Source organism: Peromyscus maniculatus, chromosome 4 (genome assembly GCF_049852395.1).
Source record: "Peromyscus maniculatus bairdii isolate BWxNUB_F1_BW_parent chromosome 4, HU_Pman_BW_mat_3.1, whole genome shotgun sequence".
Lineage (NCBI taxonomy): Eukaryota > Metazoa > Chordata > Mammalia > Rodentia > Cricetidae > Peromyscus > Peromyscus maniculatus.
Window position 1 is genome coordinate 45987951 of NC_134855.1, and position 24217 is coordinate 46012167.

Below are 24217 nucleotides of genomic sequence, written 5' to 3' on the forward strand. Positions count from 1 at the left end.
TTAACCAGGTGACCATGGATTAGCAAAGAGGGGGATGAGGATGGACGGCTTTCACAGAGAACGGATGCCACAAACAGCTGTAGGACAGACGGTGTCAGCAAAGTGACAGGAGTGCTGAGGGCCCAAACAGGAGCACTTGAGAGGAGACAGGGTCATGGCAGGCCCCTCCCCTACACCTTCTCGGGGAGCTCCATTTATCCCATCAGTGGGTTTTAGACTCTGTGCCAGAAAGTGACAAGGGCAGACATATACACAATAGAATCTTCCCTCAGGTGAGAACGGGGAAGTCAATGGGGCAAAGGGGACAGCCAAGGAACAGGGTAGGAGGTCAGACAGAGTGCACGGAGCCTTGCCCTGTAACCACTTCCTCATCTTGCAACACTCCAAATAAGTAAAGTACCTGCCCCCCTCTCTCCCACACCAGTAACAGTTAGCTGACTCTAAAATGGAATGTTTAAACTGTGTTCTATTTTTTTTTTCTTTTTTCTTTTGGTTTTTCCAGACAGGGTTTCTCTGTGTAGCTTTGCGCCTTTCCTGGAACTCACTATGTAGCCCAGGCTGGCCTCGAACTCACAGAGATCCGCCTGGCTCTGCCTCCCGAGTGCTGGGATGAAAGGCGTGCGCCACCACCGCCCGGCTGTGTTCTGGTGTTTTATTATCCCAGGTATGTGCACGGTACATAGTTATGGGGGCCAGAAGAAGCAAGACCAGCTTTCAAGAAGGCTTCCCAGTGAGTGTCAGAGCCCACCCTCTGGGCCATGGTGTCAGTAAATAGGATGCCACCAGCAGCTGCTCATTAAGATGCCATGGTCCCTTTCCGAGTATACCCATACTCATCAAAGGCTGCTTCCAGAGCAGATCAAGTTTCCATGTTGCCTTGCTCAAAGCCTCTCTTCCCTACAACCCAAGAAATACCTCATCAATCTTCAGCCATCCCCATCAAAGTCCAAGGAAGACAGAAGGAACACAAATAACCCAGCAGACCTGGGTTTAAAAAAATCTCAATCCCCTCCCCCTCTGTTTTCCTGAGACCAGCACTAATGTACTGAAAAGAAGCTTCCTTGCAAGCCTCTCTGGATGTTTTTGTCAGGGAGATTTCTGTGTTCAAAACACACACAGGAGCTGGCCACGGACTTAAGGATGAAAGAACATAATCTCCCTCCCAGGAAACAGGATATAAGGAAGTCATGCGATCATGCCTTACTGGCTAAGTGGAATGCACGCGGATACATGAAGGCTGGCGTGAGGTAACTTTCCAGTGTCCTGTGCTACTTAGCTAAGGACCAGACTCATTTTCTCCGTTACAAAGAGTCTAGAGATGGGAACTAAGCCTTCACAGACATAACACAGTCGGTGCCCCAGAAGACGGTTACAACAAACTGTCCACTAGGTAGCTTAATGGCTGCAGAAACCTGTTTCTGAATGTTCAGAAGGCTGCCACTCTAACCTCAAGACACCAGCAGATTCCATCTGGTGTGGTCCTGCTCTCTGGTAGATCCATGGCACCTGCAGGGTGTGTCTTTACACCATGGGAGAGGTAAGCACCTCTTCACGGTCTCCTTTTAAAGTCACCTCTCTCTTATTATCCCCATCACAGGAGCTCAGCCTGTGTCACTTACCACTCATAGTGGTGCTCAGGTTCCAACATGAGTTCATGGGGGACACAGAGACATCCAGACCATACAGTACACAATTCCAAAATGGCAAAAGCATGTGAATGTATGAGAATGGCATCTACCAAATATAATTTAGCATCATGCATTGATGGTAAAGATTGGAAATCTTTGTCTTTGGATATCATGTCTTTGGAAATCATGTCTTTGGAAATCATGTTTTAGGGCTGGTAATGGTGGCACATGCCTTTAATGCCAGCATGAGAGACTGAGGCAGCAAGACGGCTGACCTTAGTCACACAGGCTCAGCCAGGGCTATAGCAAGACTCCATCTCAGAAACAAAAACACAACAAATCAAAAAATAAATCAGATTTTGAAATCAACATTGGTACAGTACAGGAAGAATAACTGGCAACTATTTAGAAGAATCTTACAATAAACCCATCTGAGGCTGACCACCCCAACGTGACCTGTTCACTATTTATGTTTGCTCAAAATACTCTCTCATGAATTCCGGACAAACAGGCTTAGTCACCTGCCAGACAAGGTACTAAGCTTTCGGTGACAATATGACAGAGCATCAAATCGGTAAATAAATGCCATGCCGTGGGAAGACCATGACTTCCCAACAGCGACTTCTCCTTCTGTCGCGTACTGTGGTAAAACCTATTTATCACGTTTACCGAGGTACTCAAACCAGGTTGATTATGAGGGAGTCACACACAGGCGGCAGAAAGCATTTGATTTAATCTCGAGGGGCATCCCATCCCTGGATTTTAATCATGACATCAAAGCTGACTTTTACCAATCTTCAGAGTGCGGTGTCGCTTCTGAGCTTAATTCTCCCCACATGACACCCAGGACGCCTTCTGTTTCCAAACCTTACCTGCACTTCCACTTGAAGGAGCAAAGAAGAAGATGCCTGGCATGTGTTCCCTGACCCCAAGTGGATTTACGCCGAGGCACAGAAAAGCTGTTGACCGCTCAGTTTCGATCTAAAACTGAAATCATTTAAGTCTGTATTTACTGGGTTCTTCCTGGAAATCCCACAGGTGGGGGATTGACAAGCTCTAGAGCCAGAAGGCCAGACTCTGAAGCTGGGCTCCAGCATTCACCTACGTTTGGCCCAACTGATTCCCTTTCTCAGTCTTTGCTTCTGGCCTATAACATGAACCATGACATCCTTCGCCATGGTCTGTGAGGAGGCTAGTGTGTCCTGAGTTCAGTTAGTGCCCAAGAGCTGGCCCCACACACAGGAAACACACAGTACACGTTGGTTACTGATCTTACACCCCAAGTCAGTGGATATACCCTGTGCTCTCCAAGGATCTGCACCACGGTAAGCAGAACCAAATGTGGAAGTCTATTAACCATACTTTTCAGGTGTATCATAAAGCCAGGGTTTCCATGACCTAGCCCAGCCCCTGATCATCCCTTGGGTAACAAAGAATTCTGAAAAGGGGGGTTTACCTACATGATAAAATGAGTGGCTTCTTTGTGTAAAAGATATAGGATACATAATATATTTGAAGAAATAAGTAAGAATTAAGCTCCTCTGCTAGCTTTTCTTTCAAGATGCATTCTTAGGATGCATGGGCTCACAAAAGAAAATGGACAAGAGCAGTCTGTGTACAAGCAATCACTGTTGTTCAAACAGAACAGCAGATAGCTACAGAACTTTGCAAACACACACTGTTCTGTGCGTCTCTGCTTTCGTCCCTCTGACCCACCCACCTCCCTCACAGCCACACCAAGGTGATGGCCAAGAACCCACAGCCCATTTCTGAGGTCCCAAGGTCCTGGTTTTTGTTGAGCTAGTGACAAGTGCCTCACAGGGTACAGAGACCTGCTATGGAATGGGAACAGCAGTGGCAGCACCCTGCACCCGGGCAGCACAGGAAATGCTTTTTAAAACAGTCTTATCTCATACCTCAAATTTTTAAAATGACACTTTAAATTCTATACAAATGCAGCCCTGCACTCAGTTCAGAAAATGGGGAGGAAATTTTTAGGGTGAATTCTAGAAAGCTGTAGCTCCAAAGGTGTAGGAATTGCTGTTTCAAATGTCTCTTGAATCACACTAGGAATTCAGGATAGGACAGTCCAGCTCATGAAGTCACTATGTGAGAAGCGCAGCAGGAAATAAGGAAGGACAGTAATACAAAGTCCTCACTATGTGACAGGCACACCCTAGCCACAGCCCTTCACTCCCTGACCCAGCTGATCCTCAGGCCAAGTGCAGGATCTTTCTGCAGGGGGTCCTCATGAACCCAGGGCCCCCAGAGCCACAGCACTCCCCTCATGGTAGGGCAAGAGGAACCTTAAGGTCTGAGACAGAAAAAAAAAAAAAAGTGCAAGGAACCTCACCTCAGAGGATCCCAAGTGAGAGAAGGAAAAGGACAGTGTGTTCCAGACACCCAGGAAAAAGCTCAGATCATTAATCTGACAAGAATAATGAGATGGGGTGACTGGCAGGGTACCAAGTAGCAGAATAAAGCAGGAGTTGACCTGTCTTTGCATTTCAAAGGCAACTGACTGCTATTTTGACCCTCATGTTGAGGGGATTGTTTCATTCCCAAACAAAGAAAGTTACTTGTACTTCCCTATCAGTATTAACTAAAGATTAATGACCGGTTTTCTTCCAAATTCTATACGAGGCAAGCTTACCTTCTTGGAGCTCATAAATTCTGGCACAGCCGTATCTCCTGCAAGACAAATCTGAGGTCTACATGACCTCCAGACAGGGCAAGTGTGGTCCTGCTGGTGGCAGTAATGCTAGGAATGGCAGTAACACCAATAACCATAGCAACAGCCGCAGAGCAGCATCTTCTGACAGCTCTAGGGTACCTCCCGCATGCCCGCACTGTTAAAGGCAATATCGTTTAATCCCTTTTAAAGGAAATGACTCTCAATGAGGCCTGATAACTTATCCAACCTCACAGAGCTACTGAGTGATGGCCTGGGAATTTCGACCAGCTGATAGTCCTCACTCAACAAGGAGACTGCTTGGGGCGGGGTAGTTTCAGGTTTGGGGGGCACATTTATTTTGCCTGTCACTTCCCGAGCTGAAGCAGTTTTCCAGATCGCCCCCAGGAACACCACCCTCCCTAAGGGCTGACAAAGTGCACATACAGAAGCTGCTAACTCAGATGCCAGAAGAACAAAATTCCACAGAAAGAATAAAAGGCCCCACAGCAGAGGGAGAAAGGATAGACAGAGAATGAACAGTGGAAGCCGAGAAGTACTGGAGCTAAGCGAAGCAAGCAAGAAGGCTCATTCCCACCACTGCGGACATTTGGAACTTCTTATAATAAAAACTCTGATAACGGGGGCTCAGTTTAGTTGGTAAAAATGCCTGCCGCACAAGTATGAGGACCTGAGTTCGATCCTAGAACCCAGGTTAAAAAGGCAAGTGTGCTGGACACACTGCTCATAACCCCAGCGCAGAGGAGGCAGGGAAAGGCGGGTTCCTGAGGCTTACTGGCCAACCAGCCTAGCATACTTGGTGAATGCCAGGCAAATGAGAATTCTTGTCAAAAAAACAAACCAAAACAAACCAACAAACCGAAGTGGACAGTGCCTGAGGAACTAAACCCAAGGACACACACACAGACACAAACACAGACACAAACACACACACATACACACACACACACATACACACACACACACACACACACACACACACACACGTGACTGAAAATGTTTCACTTTATTGGCAGAATATTATCGAGTTTCCTAAACCACTGCATTGGTTTTATAAGGTCAGCCATGCCTTATACGGTTCAAACTTCAAGTGTTAAAAGGGTAATATGAATAGTCTAGCTCCTGGGTGACTAAATTCCTTGTATCTATGCACAAAGTCAGAGCGATCCTCTCAGTTTTCCCCACTTCTTGTCTGTCACCTTGATTTATTCACTTAACCAATACTGAGTTTTTCCTTCTTTTGAGTGAATGGGTATTTCATATTATGGATATACTGCGTATACACTATACTTAAGACACCAGATTGCATCTCGTATTTTGCTTTCACAAACAAATACTCCATCCGATTATCTGGGCACAGTGGTACATGCCTATAATCCCAGTACTTGGGAGGCAGGGGCAGCCGGAGTGCCACAAGTTCAAGCTTATGCTACACCCCCTTCCAAAAAAATCTCCAACAAATAAACAAAGGCCTCTAACATTCCAAACACACATGGGGATAGCTGGAGGGCAGATTCCTAGCAGAGCCATAACTGTGCTGATAAACGCTTAGTAACTCCCTCTCAGAGAGACATGCGGCAGACTCCAGAGATGCACACACCCACCATGGTTGACCAGAAGCAGTCAACATGGGGTCACTGATGCACCTCGCTTGGTTGCAGAGACAAAGATAATCTGTACTTGTAGTTGTGAGACAGTACCAGATTCCTCTCCACGGTGGATGTAACTTTTTGTACTGCTACCAACAATGGATTAACCTTTGGCTTTGTGGTATAAGTATCTCAATATTGTTTTAAGCTGAATTTCTCTAGTTGTGACACTGAGCATTTTTTTTCCTTTATATAAACTCCAATTGCCCATGTGCTCATTAGACTGTTTTTGTCCACTGTCCACCTTATTGGCTGTTCTAAGCATTTCATATATATATATATATATATATATATATATATATATATATATATATATATACACATGTATGTATGTGTGTTCATATATATGTATGTAATAATATATAGTATATATATAAATATTAAAACAACACTACATGCAGGGGGGGTTCATGTTTAATGGGACAAGAAACTTACATAATTTGAACTATCAACAAGCAATGTAAATTATGAATGAAAAATTTCTGTACAAATATATCTATCTCTTTACAATGAAAGGAAATGTGTATCAGGGCCAGCAAGATGCTTCCATGAGTAAAGCTGTGTGCCCTGCAAACCTGGCATCCTAAATTGGATCTCCAGAAATCCTGTAAAGGTGGAAGGAGAGAACCAACTCCACCCAGGTGTCCTCCGACTTCCACACATGTATATATAGTGCCCTGAACACACACACACACAAAGTTTAAAATTCATTCATTCATTCATTCTTTGGAGTCATAAAGATGCTAGTCCCTATTTTCTAGAATCCTTTCAGACAGTTTTAACAGAAGTGTTTACATGGGGAAAAAAAAAAACAAAAAACAAAACAGCCATCAAATGGCCTCTTTGTCCCCACAGAACACTGTGTGGTTCCCAGAGTCTACTGAACTCATATACATCTGAGTCAGTCTTTTTATTGTTAGTATTTCACTTTATGTGTATGAGTATTTTGCTTGCATGTATGTCTATGTGTGCCTGGTGCCCAAGGAGGCCAGAAGAGGGCATTAGACCCCATAGCTGGAAGTCACCATGCAGGTGCTAGGAATCAAACAGCAGTCCTCTAGGAGAATATCCAGCGCTCTTAAACACTGACCCATCTCTCCAGTCCCCAAAACCTGGGTCTTAAGGTGCAGTGGCTACAGAGGAAAACAGTCTGCACAGCAAGCATCCTCACCCTGTCTCATATGGGGAAAGTGAGGCTAAAAGATGCAACAACATGGCCTAAGTAAGGCACACAGTGGATGTCTGTCAATCAGGACCCCAAAGCCTCTGGCCTTAAGCAACACACAAAGTTGCTTCCGATGCCTTAAACCAACTATAGGTGACCAAATCTACCTTCTCCGAGATAATCACTTCCGTTATCCCTTCTCTAAGGGAAAACACGTGGGATTTGAAAAACAAAAACTTCCTTTGCATCTTCAAATGTCTTCTCCCCTTTAAAAGAGGAATTAAAAGTCGCTCTTTACTTATGAAAATATATAGAGACCAAGGTCCCGCAGCCTGCTTGCCCCGCTCTCCAGAGTCTCACCTGAGGGTCCACAGAGATGGCCATGGGGCAGCCTTAAGGCTGAGGATGGAGCTCAACGGTAAAGCATCTGCTTAGTACTCACAAGGCCTCACATTTGACCCCAGCACCCCCAAATTTAAAAGCCTAGCCTCGGCGTTAGAGCTGGTTTTCTACTGAGCTCCTCTAATTCTTTTGAATTCATTTATTTATTTTATTTTATGTGTGTGGATGTTTTGCCCCCATGTATATCTGTGCACATGTGTGCATGGAGCCCACAGAGGGCAGAAGAAAGCATTGGGACCCCTGGAGCTACAGTTGTAGATGTATTTGAGTCACCATGTGGCTGCTGGAAACCAAACCTGTGTCCTCTGCAAGAGCAGCCAGTGCTCTTAATCTCTGAGCCATCTCTAGAGATCCTGGATTCTCTGCTTTCTAATAACTAACTCTTCAGGTTTATCTGGAAACAGACTTTTTTCCCTTTTTTTTTTAGCTCTTTTTTTATTTTATAATTAATTTAATTTTACATATCAGACATGGATTCCCTTCTCCCACGCCCCAGTCTTCCCCCCTCAATCCTCCCCCTTTTGTTTAGAATAAAGTGCTATGGTCGATTTTGGTTCAATAATTCGGTATGCTCAAAGCCTAGATCTATGCCAACACATACGATTCTTCCTATAATTCAAAATGAAGCCAATTAAGCTGATTCGCCAGCATGAGACAAACTTCAACACTCTTAATAACAGAAGCCATGTCAATGATTTTCACCCAGGATAATACTAGCAATGGCTGCTAATAATATTTCGTTACTGGAAGACAAAAGGCTGAACACTCAGAAATGGCAGGAACAGTGCCCTACAGGAAAGAACTATCCAGCCAAAACCAGTGCCACAGAGAGATGGCGATGACTGAAAGGGTGGCTGGAGCTGACCTGCAAGGACCTGGGGCAAAATAAGAGAAAATATGGATGTGGCTACCTTCTATGCCAAGGCTCTTGGGGTTACTCTGATAACTCAAAACAACAAAATGACAGGAGCCAAGCATGGGACATGTTTACCAGATGTGCTTACTCGATAGCCTACAGAAATAAAAAGTTTCTTAACTAATGTACATAATGTTTTAAATTTTCAAACTCAATCAAAACCAATTTTCCAAATGATTTTTCTGGCAGGTATATAAATACGTTTATTCAATCTAAAAAGTAGAGAAAGCTATTCAAGTAGAAACTGATAATCAGATCGTGATAAAAAGGATCTGTGCTCAAAACGCATTATTTATCAAGAGAATTGGACGAGACACATCCAGGCTCCAGTCCCAGCATTCTGTAAGGGCAGGTCGTTATAGCAGAGCAGCCCAGACTCTCTTAAAAAATGTAACTAGTCTGTGGAAACCACCCTCCATTCCTTACAATGTAACAGTCCTGTGAATAGAAAGACCTTCATCTTTAACAGCTTACCCGCTATCTGTACTGAACCATCCTCACCCAGAAGAATATTACCAGCCTTCAAATCCCTGTTAGGGGGAAAAAAACAAACAAAGCAGAGAATTATAAAGCATGGATTATATATTACACTGACTCATTCCAGATTTTAACACTCAGCACACAAGCCCACGGCCAACACAATCATTATATTGTGACATGAAAGTCACATCGCAGATTTTAAAAATTGTAAGTGCACACTGTCATTTTATACTTTGCTCCCGAGGCACAGTTAGGGTTTTAATAACAAATGTTTTATGTGAAGCCATTATCTTCATTTAATTAAATCACTACTGAGGAGACTATCTTATGTTTCAGAGTTAGTGATTAACCCTAAAGGCACAAGACTGCCATATTTATCAAGAACTAAATCCTATTTCAGTATTCCACTTGTACTTCAGAGTTGCCTGTGGCACAGTTCCAAACAGTCACACAGCCCACTTAAAATGAATTTGATCAGTCTCTCCTATGGGGCCATGCCAAGGCTAAGTGTTAATTATACTATTCTATGTGATATTTCTTCACTATATGAAGCTCTGTGGAGCAATTTTAATATTTAAAGGAAGTGATAATTAAGAAACAAGTATTAAAAAATATGGTACAGATCATCAAATACATAGCTCTCTCACGGCTCCACCTTGAACGGTGTTATTAGTTTTAGGGTAAGTGGTTGTCTATTTGTAACGTTCCTACGAGTCAGAGTAACACTGTTGCTTTGGAAACGTTGGGCACTCCCATCCTCTGCTCCTCTGCTTCAAAGCTTAGCAGTCTGTATTACAGAAGAAGTCAGGGCTGCCTCTTCCCTCTCCCCACCAGGCCCCAAACTGTTAACATAAAATGTAACAGTCTTGTGTTCTTAGGAAGAGGGAGATGCCATCCAGTTCAAGCAAGTTCACTTCAGGAGTAATTATGTTAACTAATTCCTTAATGAGCCCACACAGCACTTACTACATTTGCTCTGCTTCAATTTAACCACATAAACCCGCCTCAGGGATACCAAGGAAATACATCCAAGTTGATTCTTTGGAGGTCTGTTTTGTTTTTAAGTGTTAACTTTTGCATAATACAAAAGCTTACCTGTAAGAAACACTTCCTTGAAATTCTCTAAAAACTAGAGCTATACATTATGAAGAGCAGGCTGTACAGAAGAAATCCTACCTGTGGATCTGGCCGTTTCTGTGCAGATAGTCTAAACCTTCCAAAACTTCCTTAAGAATTGTTGCGATTATTGCCTCTTCCAGAACTCCATTCTTGTGCTCTCCTCGATTGACGATGTATTTGATGATATCCAACATGGAACCTGAGTGAACAGACAGAATTTGGGAGGACTGGATTTTTTTTTTTTAATTTGGTTTGGTTTTTCGAGACAGGGTGTCTCTGTGTAGCTTTGTGCCTTTCCTAGAACTCACTTTGTCCCAGGCGGGCCTTGAACTCACAGAGATCTGTCTGCCTCTGCCTCCCGAGTGCTAGGATTAAAGGCATGCGCCACCACCGTCCGGTGGGAGGATTGTTTTTTATAAATATCTCCATTCCTTCTTACATGAAGAACCCTCTACTATTACAACACTAGATAGGACCATCAAAAATAGACTCTGTCTACCCAATCTCATACTCCCAAGGCATAAAAAGAATCAAAGGCCACGCCTAAGGCTAGACACACTGTGTCTATTAATAAGTTGGCAATTTACACTTTCAGTGTGAAGGTGAGAACAATTCTCGTCAAGAGTCAGGAAGGAGAGCTCTGCTGGGATGGTTCAGCACTGAAGACTGACTGCTGCTTTTCCAGACGACCCTGGTTCAGTTCCCACTGCCACCATTATTGGATGGCTCACAACCGCCTTTAACTCCAGCTCCTCCACGGGATCCAATGCCCTCCCTGGCCTCTGCAGGCACCCACATACACACAAACGGTAATAATAATAAAGCTGAGAGAAAGGGTGAGGGCACCCAGGAATCAGAGGCCAGTGATAAAGTATGTGATTAGCTGTGTGAGCACAAGGCTGTGGTGATTAAAACTCATTATCGAACTCAGCGTCTTGAGAAACTCCTAAGAGTGAGTAAAGTGCACTTCTGCTGTATCTGTGAGGGCATTTCCAGAGCAGTAACTTAGGGACAAAGACCTGCCTGCCCCGGTTACGGGCAGGATCATCAAATAGGCTGGGGTCCCAGATAGACTGAATGTGGAAAAGAGAGAAGCCGCTAACATGTGTAAGATCCGCTGGCTGGGTGGGTGGCTCTAATGCAGCTGCTGTCCCCACAGACACCAGCCTTTCAGTGTAGACGGGCATCAGTGACTCGGCATGGAGCCTCCAGGTCTCCAACCTCAGAAGGAGGCTGCATCCACGGTCCCCGGTGTCTAAGGCTTCTGGTTTCATGGGCTGACCAGCTGCCAGGTCCTCCGCCTCTCCACTGTACGGAGAGCCATCGGTGGACCATTCAGTCTCCCATCGTTTAAACCAATGTTCCTTTCGTAATTACACATCTGTGTTTAAAACATACACCATCCCCCGATATTTCTGTTCTCCTAGAGAATCTTGATTACTACAAAGGGCCAATGACGGATCCCTAGCACATTTTTTTTAAATGTCAAAGCGTACTGGGGATGAGGGGTAGTGAGCTATCTTGACAGTAAGGGCATTGCTACCAAGCCTGACCACCTCATTTTGTTCATCGGGACTCACGGGCTAGAAAGAAAGATGTGATCACTGCAAGGTCTTCTGACCTCCACATGCATGTCTGTGCTAAGGGCAACACACACACACACACACACACACACACACACACACACACACACACATGCAATAATAATCATAATAATAATAACTAAGATTTAAAAACTAGGCATGGTCTCCAGGTGCTCAGGAGGGTGCAATGGAAGGAGGTCTTGAGTCCAGGAGTTCAGAAACAACTTGGACATCACAGTTTTTAAAGTAATAATAAAATAAATATATCTACCACAAGGTATGAAGACATATTTTTTAAAGAAGTAAACAAGTGAAGTCAAGAACCAAACATTGTTCAGGGGGAGAGGAAAGACGGCAGAGAACCAAGAGGAAAGAGTGGCAGCCCTTCCTATCACCTACGTCAAAGGTGGGAGGCAGGGCAAGCAAGGCGCCTCCACACCCTGCCCAGCATGGTACCTCCACACCACTGCCCAGCATGGCACCTCCACACCACTGCCCATAACCCCAAGATTCCTTTGTGAGACTCTCAGCAACTTTGATTTTCATTTTATGCTTTATGCACAGGATTTTCTAATAAAATAAATAAATAAATTCGTAAGTGCTTTGTTACTATATAGAGATTAGTATCCTAGGCACGATGAATTCATGTTTCAACACATAGTAATTAATATTCTACACCTCTGGGTCATTTTTAAAGCTATAATTACCTGGAGATTCAACATTTCTGAAGAGTTAACAAATGGCTTACCTCAGGACCTGAGTTTGGCTCTAGGCTCTTTATGATTAACTAAGAGGATTGGTACAGTTGTTATTGCACCAAACTAGCTGCCTGCCTGCCCCTCATTAGGGGGTTCAATGTGGTCAAACAATATAGAAGAAAAATAAATGCAAATTTCCCTCCGCAGAGAGGAGAATGCATCTGTCTATGTATCAACTCTTAGACTTTCGGGTCATTTAGAAAAAATAAGGACTCTAAACATCACTTGCTTCATTCTTCAAAATATATGACCTACCCAGCAGATACAAATTTCTAGCCTTCTGAAAGAAAGTGAACAAGACTCTTTATCTGGCCACATTTCCCTTTCCCGTGTAAGCTTGCTGGAAACCTATTATCTTACCTTCCAAAGCCCTGTTTGGAGACTAGACTGGACTCTCAAACAGACAATGCATTTTCTATCTAGTCCTCATAAAAGAAACCGGGGATGTTCTCAAGTTCAGGAAAGTGAAAGGCTAACTGAGGTGAACTCTTTAACTGCAACAGAGCATCTGAGACTTCCAGGGTCCAGGTCACCAGAACTCACTGCTTTCTCAGAGGTAGCAGAACCCCTAAGACTCTCGGCCTCAACTGGTTAAGATCGTCTTATTGACACAGCACCAGAGTTATTGGAAGAAGGGAGCACTGTGGAGGCCAGTGTTAAGTGTGGCTCTATGGTCTTCCTCTGCCTTTCCTTCTTCCTTTTCATTATGAACTAAATAGCTTACTTAAGAAAACGGGTCTGAGGAGGACTAAGAGAGCAGAGACATGTGTCTAGAAGATCCACCCATGTACACTCAAATCAACTACAGAGACTTGGCATCTCATGTATGGGCCTCTGCTTGATACAAGAGGATTTCTTTAAATAAAAAAAAGTAATAATAACAATTAATTAAAATACATTTTTAATTTAGTCTTAGCTGAAATCTGGTCTAAAGATCCAACCACACTAGTTTGGGCTCTCTAGGATACCCTTCATGCTCAGAGCATATACAAGGAGCGCCACCAGAGAAAGACAGCATGGAGAGAATGTAGGCCTCCTGAGGAAACCACACAAGCTTTCTAAGCTTCAATGTCCAGGACTGGAAAATGGAGAGAACACTGGGAATGTGGCACAGTTTTTAAAGCAGTGTTTTCCTCTAGTACCAATAGTTAAGTGTGCCTGAGAGTTAGAGACCTGGGCCACATGGCCTAAGTCCCGTGAGCTTCAAGGCAGTTTCTGCAGGATGGGGATGGTGAAAACATGGAGGATGCTGAGATGGAATGAGATAAGAAAGTGAACTGTCTTAACAGGATGGAGCTACGGAGTAAGTGCCCAAGGTTGTTAGTGTTTATCATTTTCATTCCCTCTCTGGTGATGATATTGAGGGGTTAGGGTTGTTTGTTTGTTTGTTTGCTTGCTTGTTTGTTTGTTTTTCAAGTAAAAGCATGGATGTGAGAAAGCCTTCAAAAGTAAATTATCACTAACTTGAGCAATCTCTTCCCAAAAGCAAGAGTGAGAATGATGCATCAACACTGAACACCAATGAAGTGGCCATCACTTCTCTCCATGTAAACTGTAACAAAATGGAGCAAGTACCCACGGGATGTCAGGTTCAATGGGTCAAGCTCAGTGGGTGGTTTTCTCTTCAGGGAGTCCACAGTTTCTGCACTGACCAGTATCACTGAAGAAATAGGGGGCAGAAACTCAGACGGCACCACACCAGCCCCCATGCAAGTGCTCAAGAGTCCATAGCGCTCCTCCCTTATCACAGGATGCAACACGGTGAGGACTTGAGCTGTGTTTAAAGGACTTGAAAGAGGAAGGACTGGACTGAGGTGTAGCTTGGTGCTAGAGGACCTGTCTGATATGTCCTGGGTTTGATCCTTAGCAACACACACACACACACACACACACACACACACACACACACACACACACACACACACACAGGCTAGTGTTTCTGAAAAGAATAAACAGTGGCTACAGAGAGAATGGGATTGTGTGGGAAAAGGAGAGACATTTAAGGCAGAAGCCAGGCACAGGACAGGGAAGGGCTGGAGGTCTCTGAGAACATATGGAAGTTAGGGCAACTGGAATCACCTAACCCAGAAGGTGGGGACACTTGCTACATAGAGGAAGGGACACAGAAACTCTAGGACATTAAACCCAATTATGAAAGGCTTTGAATTATTAAGAAATTTGGCCCCTTGCCAGGTGGTGGTGGTGGTGGCGGCGGCACATACCTTTAATCCCAGCACTCAGGAGGCAGAGGAAGGTGGATCTTTGTGAGCTCAAAGCCAACTTGGTCTACAGAGTGAGGACAGTCAGGGCTGTTAAACAGAGAAACCCTGTCTCGAAAACCGAAAAAGAAAAAAAAATTGGTCTTTCAAACCAGGGACTAAAATCCTTCTTCTTCAGTATGATAACTCCCACAAAGCAAGGGAAAACAAAAATAAGCAACAATGAAACTCACTTACCTCCGCTTAGTAATTTCATGACCAGCCAAAGTTCATCTTTGACCACAAAGGAAGTGTAATAAGTCACTACGTTGGGGTGGCTGCACTGACTCATGGCCTGAATTTCTTTCTGTAATTAATAAAAAAAGAAGAAAGAACGATATGATACACAACTGTAGCCAGCCTGCCCTGCGTCCCTCCCTTTGGTTGTCAGGCTACTGATACAATGGCCGCCAAGAAATTACAGTTCTCCCAGCAATCTCCTCCTCAAAGAAGAAAAGGCCCTCAAAACCTGGGTGAGGAGGAAATTGTCCCCAGAGAACGATCTGCAGCTTTTCAGAAGACCCTGCAGGACACATGGGAGCTGGATAGAGGAATGCGTGGGTCAGACTGCTCAGGTATGCATTTCTCTTGCCAATCACAGGACAAAGGAGCTTCAACCCAGTGTGTTACCCAGGTGACCCTCATGCTGCCAGTCAAGAGCCCTGCAACACAGAACTAAAGGCTGCTTGCCTGAACAGAAGACCTCATCAGAGACAGATGAGCCTGGGCAGCCTACAAGGAGAACTGGGTCTCCCTGAACACCTTCAACTCTAGTGGGTCACATCTCCACCCACATCCAAAAGGAGACGACAAAACTGCCTCTGTTGCCGCAGTGTGCTAAATGAGGAAATGCCAGCCTATCGCTTCACAAACTATGCCTCAGTAAATATTCCTCCAGAAAAAAAAGGGGGTAGGGGGATGGGCAAAGTAAAACAAGCTTGGGAAACATCAGATACAATGTCTCACTCTGAAAGAGATACTGCCATTGGAGCAGTGTTGACAGACTCTATGGCCTACAGTACATTAACCGTCCACTTAGCTAAAATAGCAGAAAAGCAGTGCTTTGCAGTTCAGTTGGCCAGACTGGGACAGAGAACAAAGTTTATGTGATTATATAAAATGACAAGGCTTTTCAATGAGACACGTGAAAATCTTCAATGAAGCTCATTTTCCTGCAGTGCTCCTACAGTGGGTTTTCTTTTGGTGTTTAAAGCCATGACTATAAATGCGTAGCCCATCAAGTCGAGGTGCCCATTCATTTCACAGTGCTGTCCAATGGCAAAAGCATGCCCTTGGTCACCAAAGCAGCCTCACACATGCTGCTCCACACTCATGATGAAAGAACGGAGCATCTAGGCATGCAACCACATGTACATTCTGTTATGTACTTCTAGTTAACTTCAGTTAACTCAGCTGCCCAACTAGCGCTTTCCAGTTTGGGCTGCTAGTGTACATATCCAGTATTATCTAATGCTCAAATTACCAAAAATATTATGCACCTCAAATAACTTGGCCAAAATATAGTAACATGTAACATAGGCACATACCTTAAATACCTACACATATCTAAAGCTCTTCCTGGAGCAAGATCCTAAGAAACTCACTGGCTTCTCTATTTTCTTTTTATCCTATGCAGACCTTTTCCTTCCTCATTCCCCTCAGCCAGTCAGCTCATTTTATATAGGTCTGACAAGATCTTGGACCAAGATCTGAGACCTAAGGTCCCGAGTCATCTGTTTCTGATATCAGGTTCTTTTGCCATGAAATGCTTCTAGAGGAAAAATTGAACACATCCCTGGGCACTCCCTTTTCCAAGTCAACAGCGTGTGATGGGCAATGGGATACCTCCCCAACTTAGCCTGAAGCATGACGTAGGATCCAATCGATACAACATGGAAACAGAATATCTTGACTGCAGACAATACTCGGCATTATCACCATACACTCATAATAATGAATGCCTCCATGGCTTCCTATCGCCAATCTTTCAGACTATCAACCAAAATGCACAATACATAACCAATGTTCACAAGTAAGGACATTGTTTTTGCCTTGAAGAAAATTACCATTTTTAGCCCTCTGCACATAAGTGGCCATATCACACCTTACACCAAGAGTATTAGGGGCTCTGACATTGCAGAGCAATCTCCCTCCCTCCCCCCATCTCTCGTGTGTGTGTGTGTGTGTGTGTGTGTGTGTGTGTGTGTGTGTGTGTGTAGATTACAGAATTCTAAAAACTGGATAGAGCTCATCATAGATCAGGCTCCTACCAATACAACCACACCAGCAGCATAAAGGCAGACCAAACAACGGGTGGGTAGTGGGGGGATGATTCCCATCAGCCTGTGCCTCACAGCCACACATGCTTCTACCATGCAGCACCACAGTCATTCACCGATTAGTTTTGGGGTTCATATCTCTCCATACTCTTGTCTAATCTGGGTTGCCTCATAGTTTCCCCATGTAACAGGGGCCTCATAAGCCTAAGGCATGATGAAAACACAGCCACTGGAGTTATCAGTTGTTTCCTACACTATCAAAGACACTAAAATGAGAAAGAAATATACTTACAAGAAGAAAAGAGGTCCTCTACAGGCCTATCTGTACCTTCATTTATATATTAGCATTTGGTTTAGCTGCCTTTCTAACAAGGTATAACACAGTAAAAACTTGAAAACTATATTTGCTGAATCAAATATTCTTCCCAAAATTAGTCCCTCTTTAGAGCTGGTATATATCTATTGAGAGTACAGGTATAATTATCAGCAAGGGAGAGAGGGAGGGAGAAAGAGATGGGGGGAGGGAGGGAAGAAAGTCTACTTTTCAAAACAGTGGTGAGGCTGCTATTTGAATTTCTTCCTAACCATGTTATCAGTTAAAGTATCCAAGCTTTCCCCAATGCCGTAAGTTCATTCATATAATTAGGAAAGACATTTATTAAAAAGCAGTCATTTGTTCTTTACTCAAAAGGTAACTAATGCCCAAGGATGGACAAACTGACATAATGAAAACTTGGTATCCAATTCTTCCTACAGGAAGATCCAGTTCTGATTCCCCTAACTGGGTCACATGGGCAGTGTGGAAATGCCCGGGGTCCACCAAATATTCTGAGGCAAAGCCTAGAGTACCTTCTAGCAGGCTTCCCAGCAATTCGTATGCTGGGGCACTAGGAACCCAGCTTTGAGTGGCAAAATTTCAAACTGAGCTTGGAGGTCAGCAAAGTGTCACAAGGCAGAGCGAAGGTGAAGGAACAAATACAAAGGCCGCTACGAGGGCCAGGGAGGAAGAGAGGCTGCCTAGCGGTGCCCAAACTGAGGGGAAGAGCAGGGAGCAGAGATGGAAGGGCGGGGGGGGGGGGGGGGAGATGGCAATATTCAAATGGTTAGGCCTCACTAGGACAGGAAAAAAGCAAAAATCATCCACAGGGATGGAGAACAGAGGTCACACTCAGGCAGCACATGTGCCAGAGTCGTAGTTACGGACAAGCCCAGTGGCTCCCCAGAGTCAGTGGCAAGGACTTCCCTGTGTCATCAAGTGCAAACCAAGCCATGGTATGGGCTCAAATCTGCTGATGCAGCTTCACTGGAATGCATCAATCACAGGCCAAGTTTCTAAGTAGTAAAGCCAACCTAAGACAGGGCAAGCCTGAAGCAGCCGACATAGCAAGAACTCTCTGCTGGGGCCATTTGGGGCGGTGGTAGGAATGGAAACCAGGCCTTTCGTGTGCACACTCGACAAGCGCTCTAGCAACTGAGCTACACTGCCAACCTGACACAGGCCCCTTAAATTTGGTGGGAAACATAAAAATGTGCATAAAGTTTACAGAGAATTCAGAGGGGGAAATCTCCCAGTGCCAAATGGAAAAATTAATGTAGTATTGATGTGGGGTTGTGTTGTATTGATATACAATCTTTAGTCTCCCCCTTCTAATTTTTTTTTCTCCTGTAAATAGTACTATACAAAGAGGAACTACAGCTACAAGAATCTGATCCTCCACAAACTGTAAGAACTGCACCTCCCGGAACACTGATGCATTCCTGTGATCAGAGCTGATTGGGGCAGGAGGATCTCAGCTTTGAAGTCAGCCTGCCCACACTCAGCTCCCTAGCTCTCTACCTTTAATCCCCCTGACTACCCCGGCAGGGTATTCAACCTTTTTTGAGCCTCACTTTCCCTTCCCATAAAATGAGATTAATACCACTTTCTACTTGGGAACAGTGTGAGAAAAGCAAAGGGAGGTTTACCCACCCCTTTTGCAGGTCTAGCATATAATATTATACTAAAAAATAACCCAGGGTACCTACTGGTCAGTGTCTCAGTTCTCTGTCTGCAGTGGAATGCCTCCATACTGGTTACTCACTGCAAGGGTTAGCACCTGGGTCAGCCTTGAAGGCACAGAGTTGACCCTGGAAACTTGTTCACCTGTCCCTGGAGAAGGTTCATGTGACACAACCGTGGGCCCTGGTGGCTTAAGGAATTTCCTGTGATGCAGGACCGGCCATTCAGCTAAACGTAGATGGGGACAATGGGAAGACAGGAGCCAGCTTGACTACTGCCACCAGATCTTTGCCATCTGTGTTTCCTAGTTATTAAATGTGTGGTTCATTTATAACCCCTTGTTATACTCTCTGAATCTTGATAAGCTGCCTCTAAGTGCTTTAGAAAAAAAGTCCAATATACATGCGAAGAGTGGGAAAAAAAAAAGGAAACCAAGAATTTGAAAATAGAAGAATTAGGAAAAATGTAAAGTGTATGACATTTATAAGCCTTATCATCCAAATGGAATTGACAGCAAAAATAGATCTTTGAAATGTATGTGATGTTCTCCAAGTGTTTCAATAATCCCTCAAATGATATGTGGATAACCAAGTTAATAAAAAACACTTCAGAAGGTGAGTCTGCAATTGGTATTTTCACAGTAACTGATCATCAGGAAGGGTGACTTAAAAACTGCTCATAACTAACCATGTACCATAAACAGCAGGGTCCAAAATCAGTAAGAAGAAGGTTCGGGGATGTAGCTCAACTGGTAGAGTGCCTGCGTACAAAGCAGGAAGCCTCGGTTCCCATCCCCAGCACCATATAAAACTGAACATGGCGGTACATGTTTCATCTATTGACTGGACACAGAAGGATCAGTTTAACATTGCTACATACAGAATTTTCGGCCAGCCTGGGCAAACATGTGACTCTATTTCAAGAACAAACTAATTAATTAATTTCAAATGATGTAAATAATAATAAGCAAGCAATTTTTAATGTTTGCCAAAAATCAGGGGAAGATTAACAAAGCTTTTACAAGGGCAATGTATTTTTCTGGATGTTACTCTCAATTATAAAAAGTCCCATCAATCTTTTTAATTATGAAAATGATATACTATTATGAGGCAAACCCTTGCATCTTTTAGGGGAAAGGTATCAACAGAAAAAACTCAATTCAAAGAATGAGTCAAATATCCTATCTTACAGTGTTAGAAATGAAAAAAATGTGCTCTGGCATTTACCGCTGTGACTCTTTTCCTGTGGTTTGGTATCTAAGTTTATGGAAGTACATTCTAACTGACAGCAAGATTACAAGTGGGAAAGTTCTAGGTAATCTGAAAACAGAAAACTTCCATAAGCAAAGGACGAATTCTGTGACAGCTTAAATCCATGTTGGGAAGCTTTAAAAGTGAAGCCGTTGTCACAATGTGAAGTATCAGGGCAGTCAGAGGCTGAAAAATCCCTCAGGAGTAGAGGGGAGTATCTGCTCACTGACAGAAAAGGATGTACGTCACAGGGCTGTGGAGACGCAAAACTGTTCGTAATATGTATAATATGTATAAATCACACACACACACACACAAAGCTCTATGGTTATCACCCTGGAACCAGAATAAGGCTCAGCTATCCACAACTGTCTGTGGTTGGGAATATTCAAAAACGTCGAGTGGATGAACAGAAATGGGGAATTTCTTTGGTCACTGGCTTGTCAAATTCCTGGGAACCAAGAAGGCAGCTGCACTGTTACAGGCTTTCCTGTGAGCACCAAATGACCAGGAATGTGAGGTGAAACCTGACTTCTGAGGGAGCATCCTGTCCCATGCCTGAGTACAGGGCCCCAATGGAGTTCTGCCAGGAAGAACCCTGGTGCCCCAGGGAGAGACTTGTTCCCAGCCTTCTGCACACTTTTCCTGCACACTTCACAGTGCTCAGTTTGCAGGCACGGCTTTATTCCCTGTGGAAAACCCAAACGAAAATAGACAAGAGGTAGCAAGAAAGGGCAAAAGCATTTGCCTCGACCCAAACATTGTGCAGAGCTGGAGAAAGAGGACCAGAGGTACAACACAATGAGACACAGAGTGTGGCTTAGGGTACTTGTCCAGCATGTGTGAGATCCCAACTTCAGTCCTCAGAATCAAAAAAAGAGACATATGACTAAAGGTGCATTCAATCTGAAGTGCCTTCCACACTTCTTCCTGTGTATGAGCACACACTAGGTAGGTCTACCCCTCCTGTGTATATGAACACACACTAGGTAGATCTACTCCCCCTGTGTATATGAACACACACTAGGTAGATCTGCTCCTCCTGTGTATATGAACACACAGTAGGTAGATCTGCTCTTCCTGTGCATATGAACACACACTAGGTAGATCTGCTCCTCCTGTGTATATGAACACACAGTAGGTAGATCTGCTCTTCCTGTGCATATGAACACACACTAGGTAGATCTGCTCCTCCTGTGTATATGAACACACACTAGGTAGATCTGCTCTTCCTGTGCATATGAACACACACTAGGTAGATATGCCCCTCCTGCTAGGTAGATCTGCTCCTCCTGTGCATATGAACACACACTAGGTAGATCTGCTCCTCCTGTGCATATGAACATACACTAGGTTGGTCTCCACTGCTGACAAACAGAAACCCGAAGAATTCTCTTTTGCAGTGTCCTTTTTTATTCACTTTAAAAAAAATCAGATTTAGCCATCTTGGCAAAGTTTTCTAACAACTATATTTAAATACATTTAAATTTAAATTCAATTAGTATTATTTAATTAGTATCTGAAGAAGCTATGACATAACTTTTAAAATGTTATTCTAAAACTGAAAACTAATTTTCCAGCCTAATTATACATATTTATAAGCTAATAATGGAAGTCCAGAACTACATAAATGAACTTGCTTTGCATATTAGTAATTATTTTCTGGTTTCTTTAAAATGTGTTCACATCTTCAAAACAGCCTCTTCCCAAATTCCATTTCGAATCCTGCCTCCAATGGGACAGTACTTGAAAAAACACACAACCACTAAAACACATGAAAATAATTACAAAGCTGAACGGCAAGAAAGCCAAAAACTTGAGGTTGAGACCTAACAAGTTCTAATGGTGCTGCATACAGGCAAGTGGGCTTGCGTTTTTTTACTATGACGTAGCGTGAAAGACGACAATGAACATGTAATCTGTCCCACAACTGAGGAAGGATGAACTAGAGTATGGACAGGCAGTTTAGTATGGATAGACAATTTACTAATTACAAAACCAATACATACAAACGGACTTAAAAACTACTTCCGTAGATGGAACAGAGAAAACACACCCGTAACCTGTACTGTTGAGAGGCCAACTCACAAAGGAGGAAAAGCTTTCTAAGCGGAACGATCTTCCCACAATAAAAAACAAACAAGACTTGCAAACGGATCAGCTCTGCTAATACAGCACAGGCAAGGTTTGTTTTGGTTGGGGGAGGCACTACTTGTTTGTTTTCTTTAAGCCTTAAACAAAGGGGGCACTTCTGCTGAAAGCGCCTCAGATAATGTCACTGCAATAAAGAGATGGGAAAACCTGCATCTCATCTTGGTTAGAGTTTAATTATTCCTCTCAAAATGATCATTAAAGCAAGGATTTTCCCAAAGCTTTTGTTTCTTCAAAACACTCTATAATTCAAAGCTAGTTTATGATGCTAAGGAGGGGGAGAGAAGACAAGAGGGGGGAAGGGAGAGAGGAAACAGAAGATGCAGAGAAAGGAGAAACAATCGCCCAGCAGCAGAAAGCAAATGTCTTTTTGCTGAGGAGGGGAAAAAAAAGTCATGATTAATCGATGAATCTCGTCTGAGACAGAGCAAACTGCCTTTCCAAGGAGGACGGAGAAAGAGAAGGGCAAAAGCCAGAACTCTGACAATTGAAGGCAACTTAAGAGACTGAAAGACTGTCATTCCATACCTAGGGAAGAAGAGGGCGCACTGCAAGCCCCAGTCTAGGACTGGACAATAGACTTTCACTGGCACAGCACAATAACTACATTCAATGTAAGCGCGACTTGCTAGGAATTTGTATTCTTGTTTAAGTGAATCTTCGAAGGGTATGTTTTTAAAGAACTAAGCTTTAAAAGAACCATAATTTTTGCCATCTAGTGTGATTCTCTTCGAAGGAGATGGAGGCCTGGGGTGAAAGTGAGTTCACCCTACCCCAGGTAGCAGCATCTGAGGGTAAGTGGGAGTAGGCAAGTCCGCTGGCTCTGGGACCTTTTTTCCTCACCACAGTTTCAGCAGCCATCACTTTGTATTGTCATTGTTCCCTTTCAAATGACTTTGTTCACATCTGTCCTCCATCACAAGCAAAACCCATTACATGATTTCATAATGTAATCCCTCAATTAGTTTTTCCCTTTCTTCTTTCTTTTCTTTTCTCTCCTGCTCCCACTGCCTTGCTCTCTTAAAGAGGCAAGTGCTTCATCTCCTGGGTGAGGTTCTCTCCTACAATGTACAGCCTAATGATTAAACTGCATATTCAATGGCATTGCTGTACATGGATGGATGAGAAGATGAAGCTGAGTTGCCCATAACTCAACCAAAGACAGACTAAAAACGTAGGAACTCAAGGTTTTTTTTTTTTTTTTTTTTTTTTTTAAAGTTAAGAGGTGAGTGTATGGTTAAAGCCTAGGGTTCAAGAAGATGCTGGGCAACACATCTATAATCCTAGCGTGTAGGAAGCTGAGGCAGGAGAAGTCAAGTGTAGGGCAAATATGGGCTTCATGGTGAGATCCTGTCAAAACAAAACAAAACAACATTCTAACAAAACCAAAAACAAAACAGCCAAATTAGCAGGTGAGTCAAAAATGTTCAGCAGCCTGCAGATAATGTAAAGGGCAGCATTCTGATGGCTGGGACAGAGTCGAATTATAAGGTAAATAAAAATGAATGGTATGTTTATGGAATTAGTTTTATCATCTGATGAAGGTCTGAAAAGACAAGTGCCTTTAAAAAAAGATGATTAATTCTTCACTTACATAACAGGTTTTAAGAAAAGTCAAAAGCGCCCTGGGATAGTGTGCCTACCCTTTGCGGCTGACCACAAACTGGGGAAGAAGCTCATAGCCCTCTCCACTGGGAGCTCACCAGTCCTCAGGACAATGGGTCAGACTCATTGAGTCAAGTCTCAAGTTCCCACTGGAGAGCCGGCAATCTGTCTATCAATCTGCTCAAGTGGCTGGAAACCAATGGAGGGAAAGAAAGACAGCCACTACTCAACAACCCCACTTCTCGTCTCCCCACATGAAGAGGTCAATTTGCTAGCCCAGGGT

General features: G+C 43.6%; 1 protein-coding gene across 6 annotated transcripts in view; it reads right to left on the reverse strand.

Moving 5' to 3' along the window:
• Stk39 (serine/threonine kinase 39) overlaps positions 1 to 24217 on the reverse strand; it is a 276759-nt gene that overhangs the window by 181743 nt on the left and 70799 nt on the right. For all 6 annotated transcript variants that reach the window (XM_076569598.1, XM_006972377.2, XM_076569595.1 and 3 more), the window contains exons 3-5: positions 14849 to 14957; positions 10109 to 10250; positions 8927 to 8982 (exon numbers count right to left, since the gene is read on the reverse strand). In XM_076569598.1, coding sequence (XP_076425713.1) covers positions 8927 to 8982; positions 10109 to 10250; positions 14849 to 14957 — 307 coding nt within the window. The remainder of the gene's footprint in view (positions 1 to 8926; positions 8983 to 10108; positions 10251 to 14848; positions 14958 to 24217) is intronic.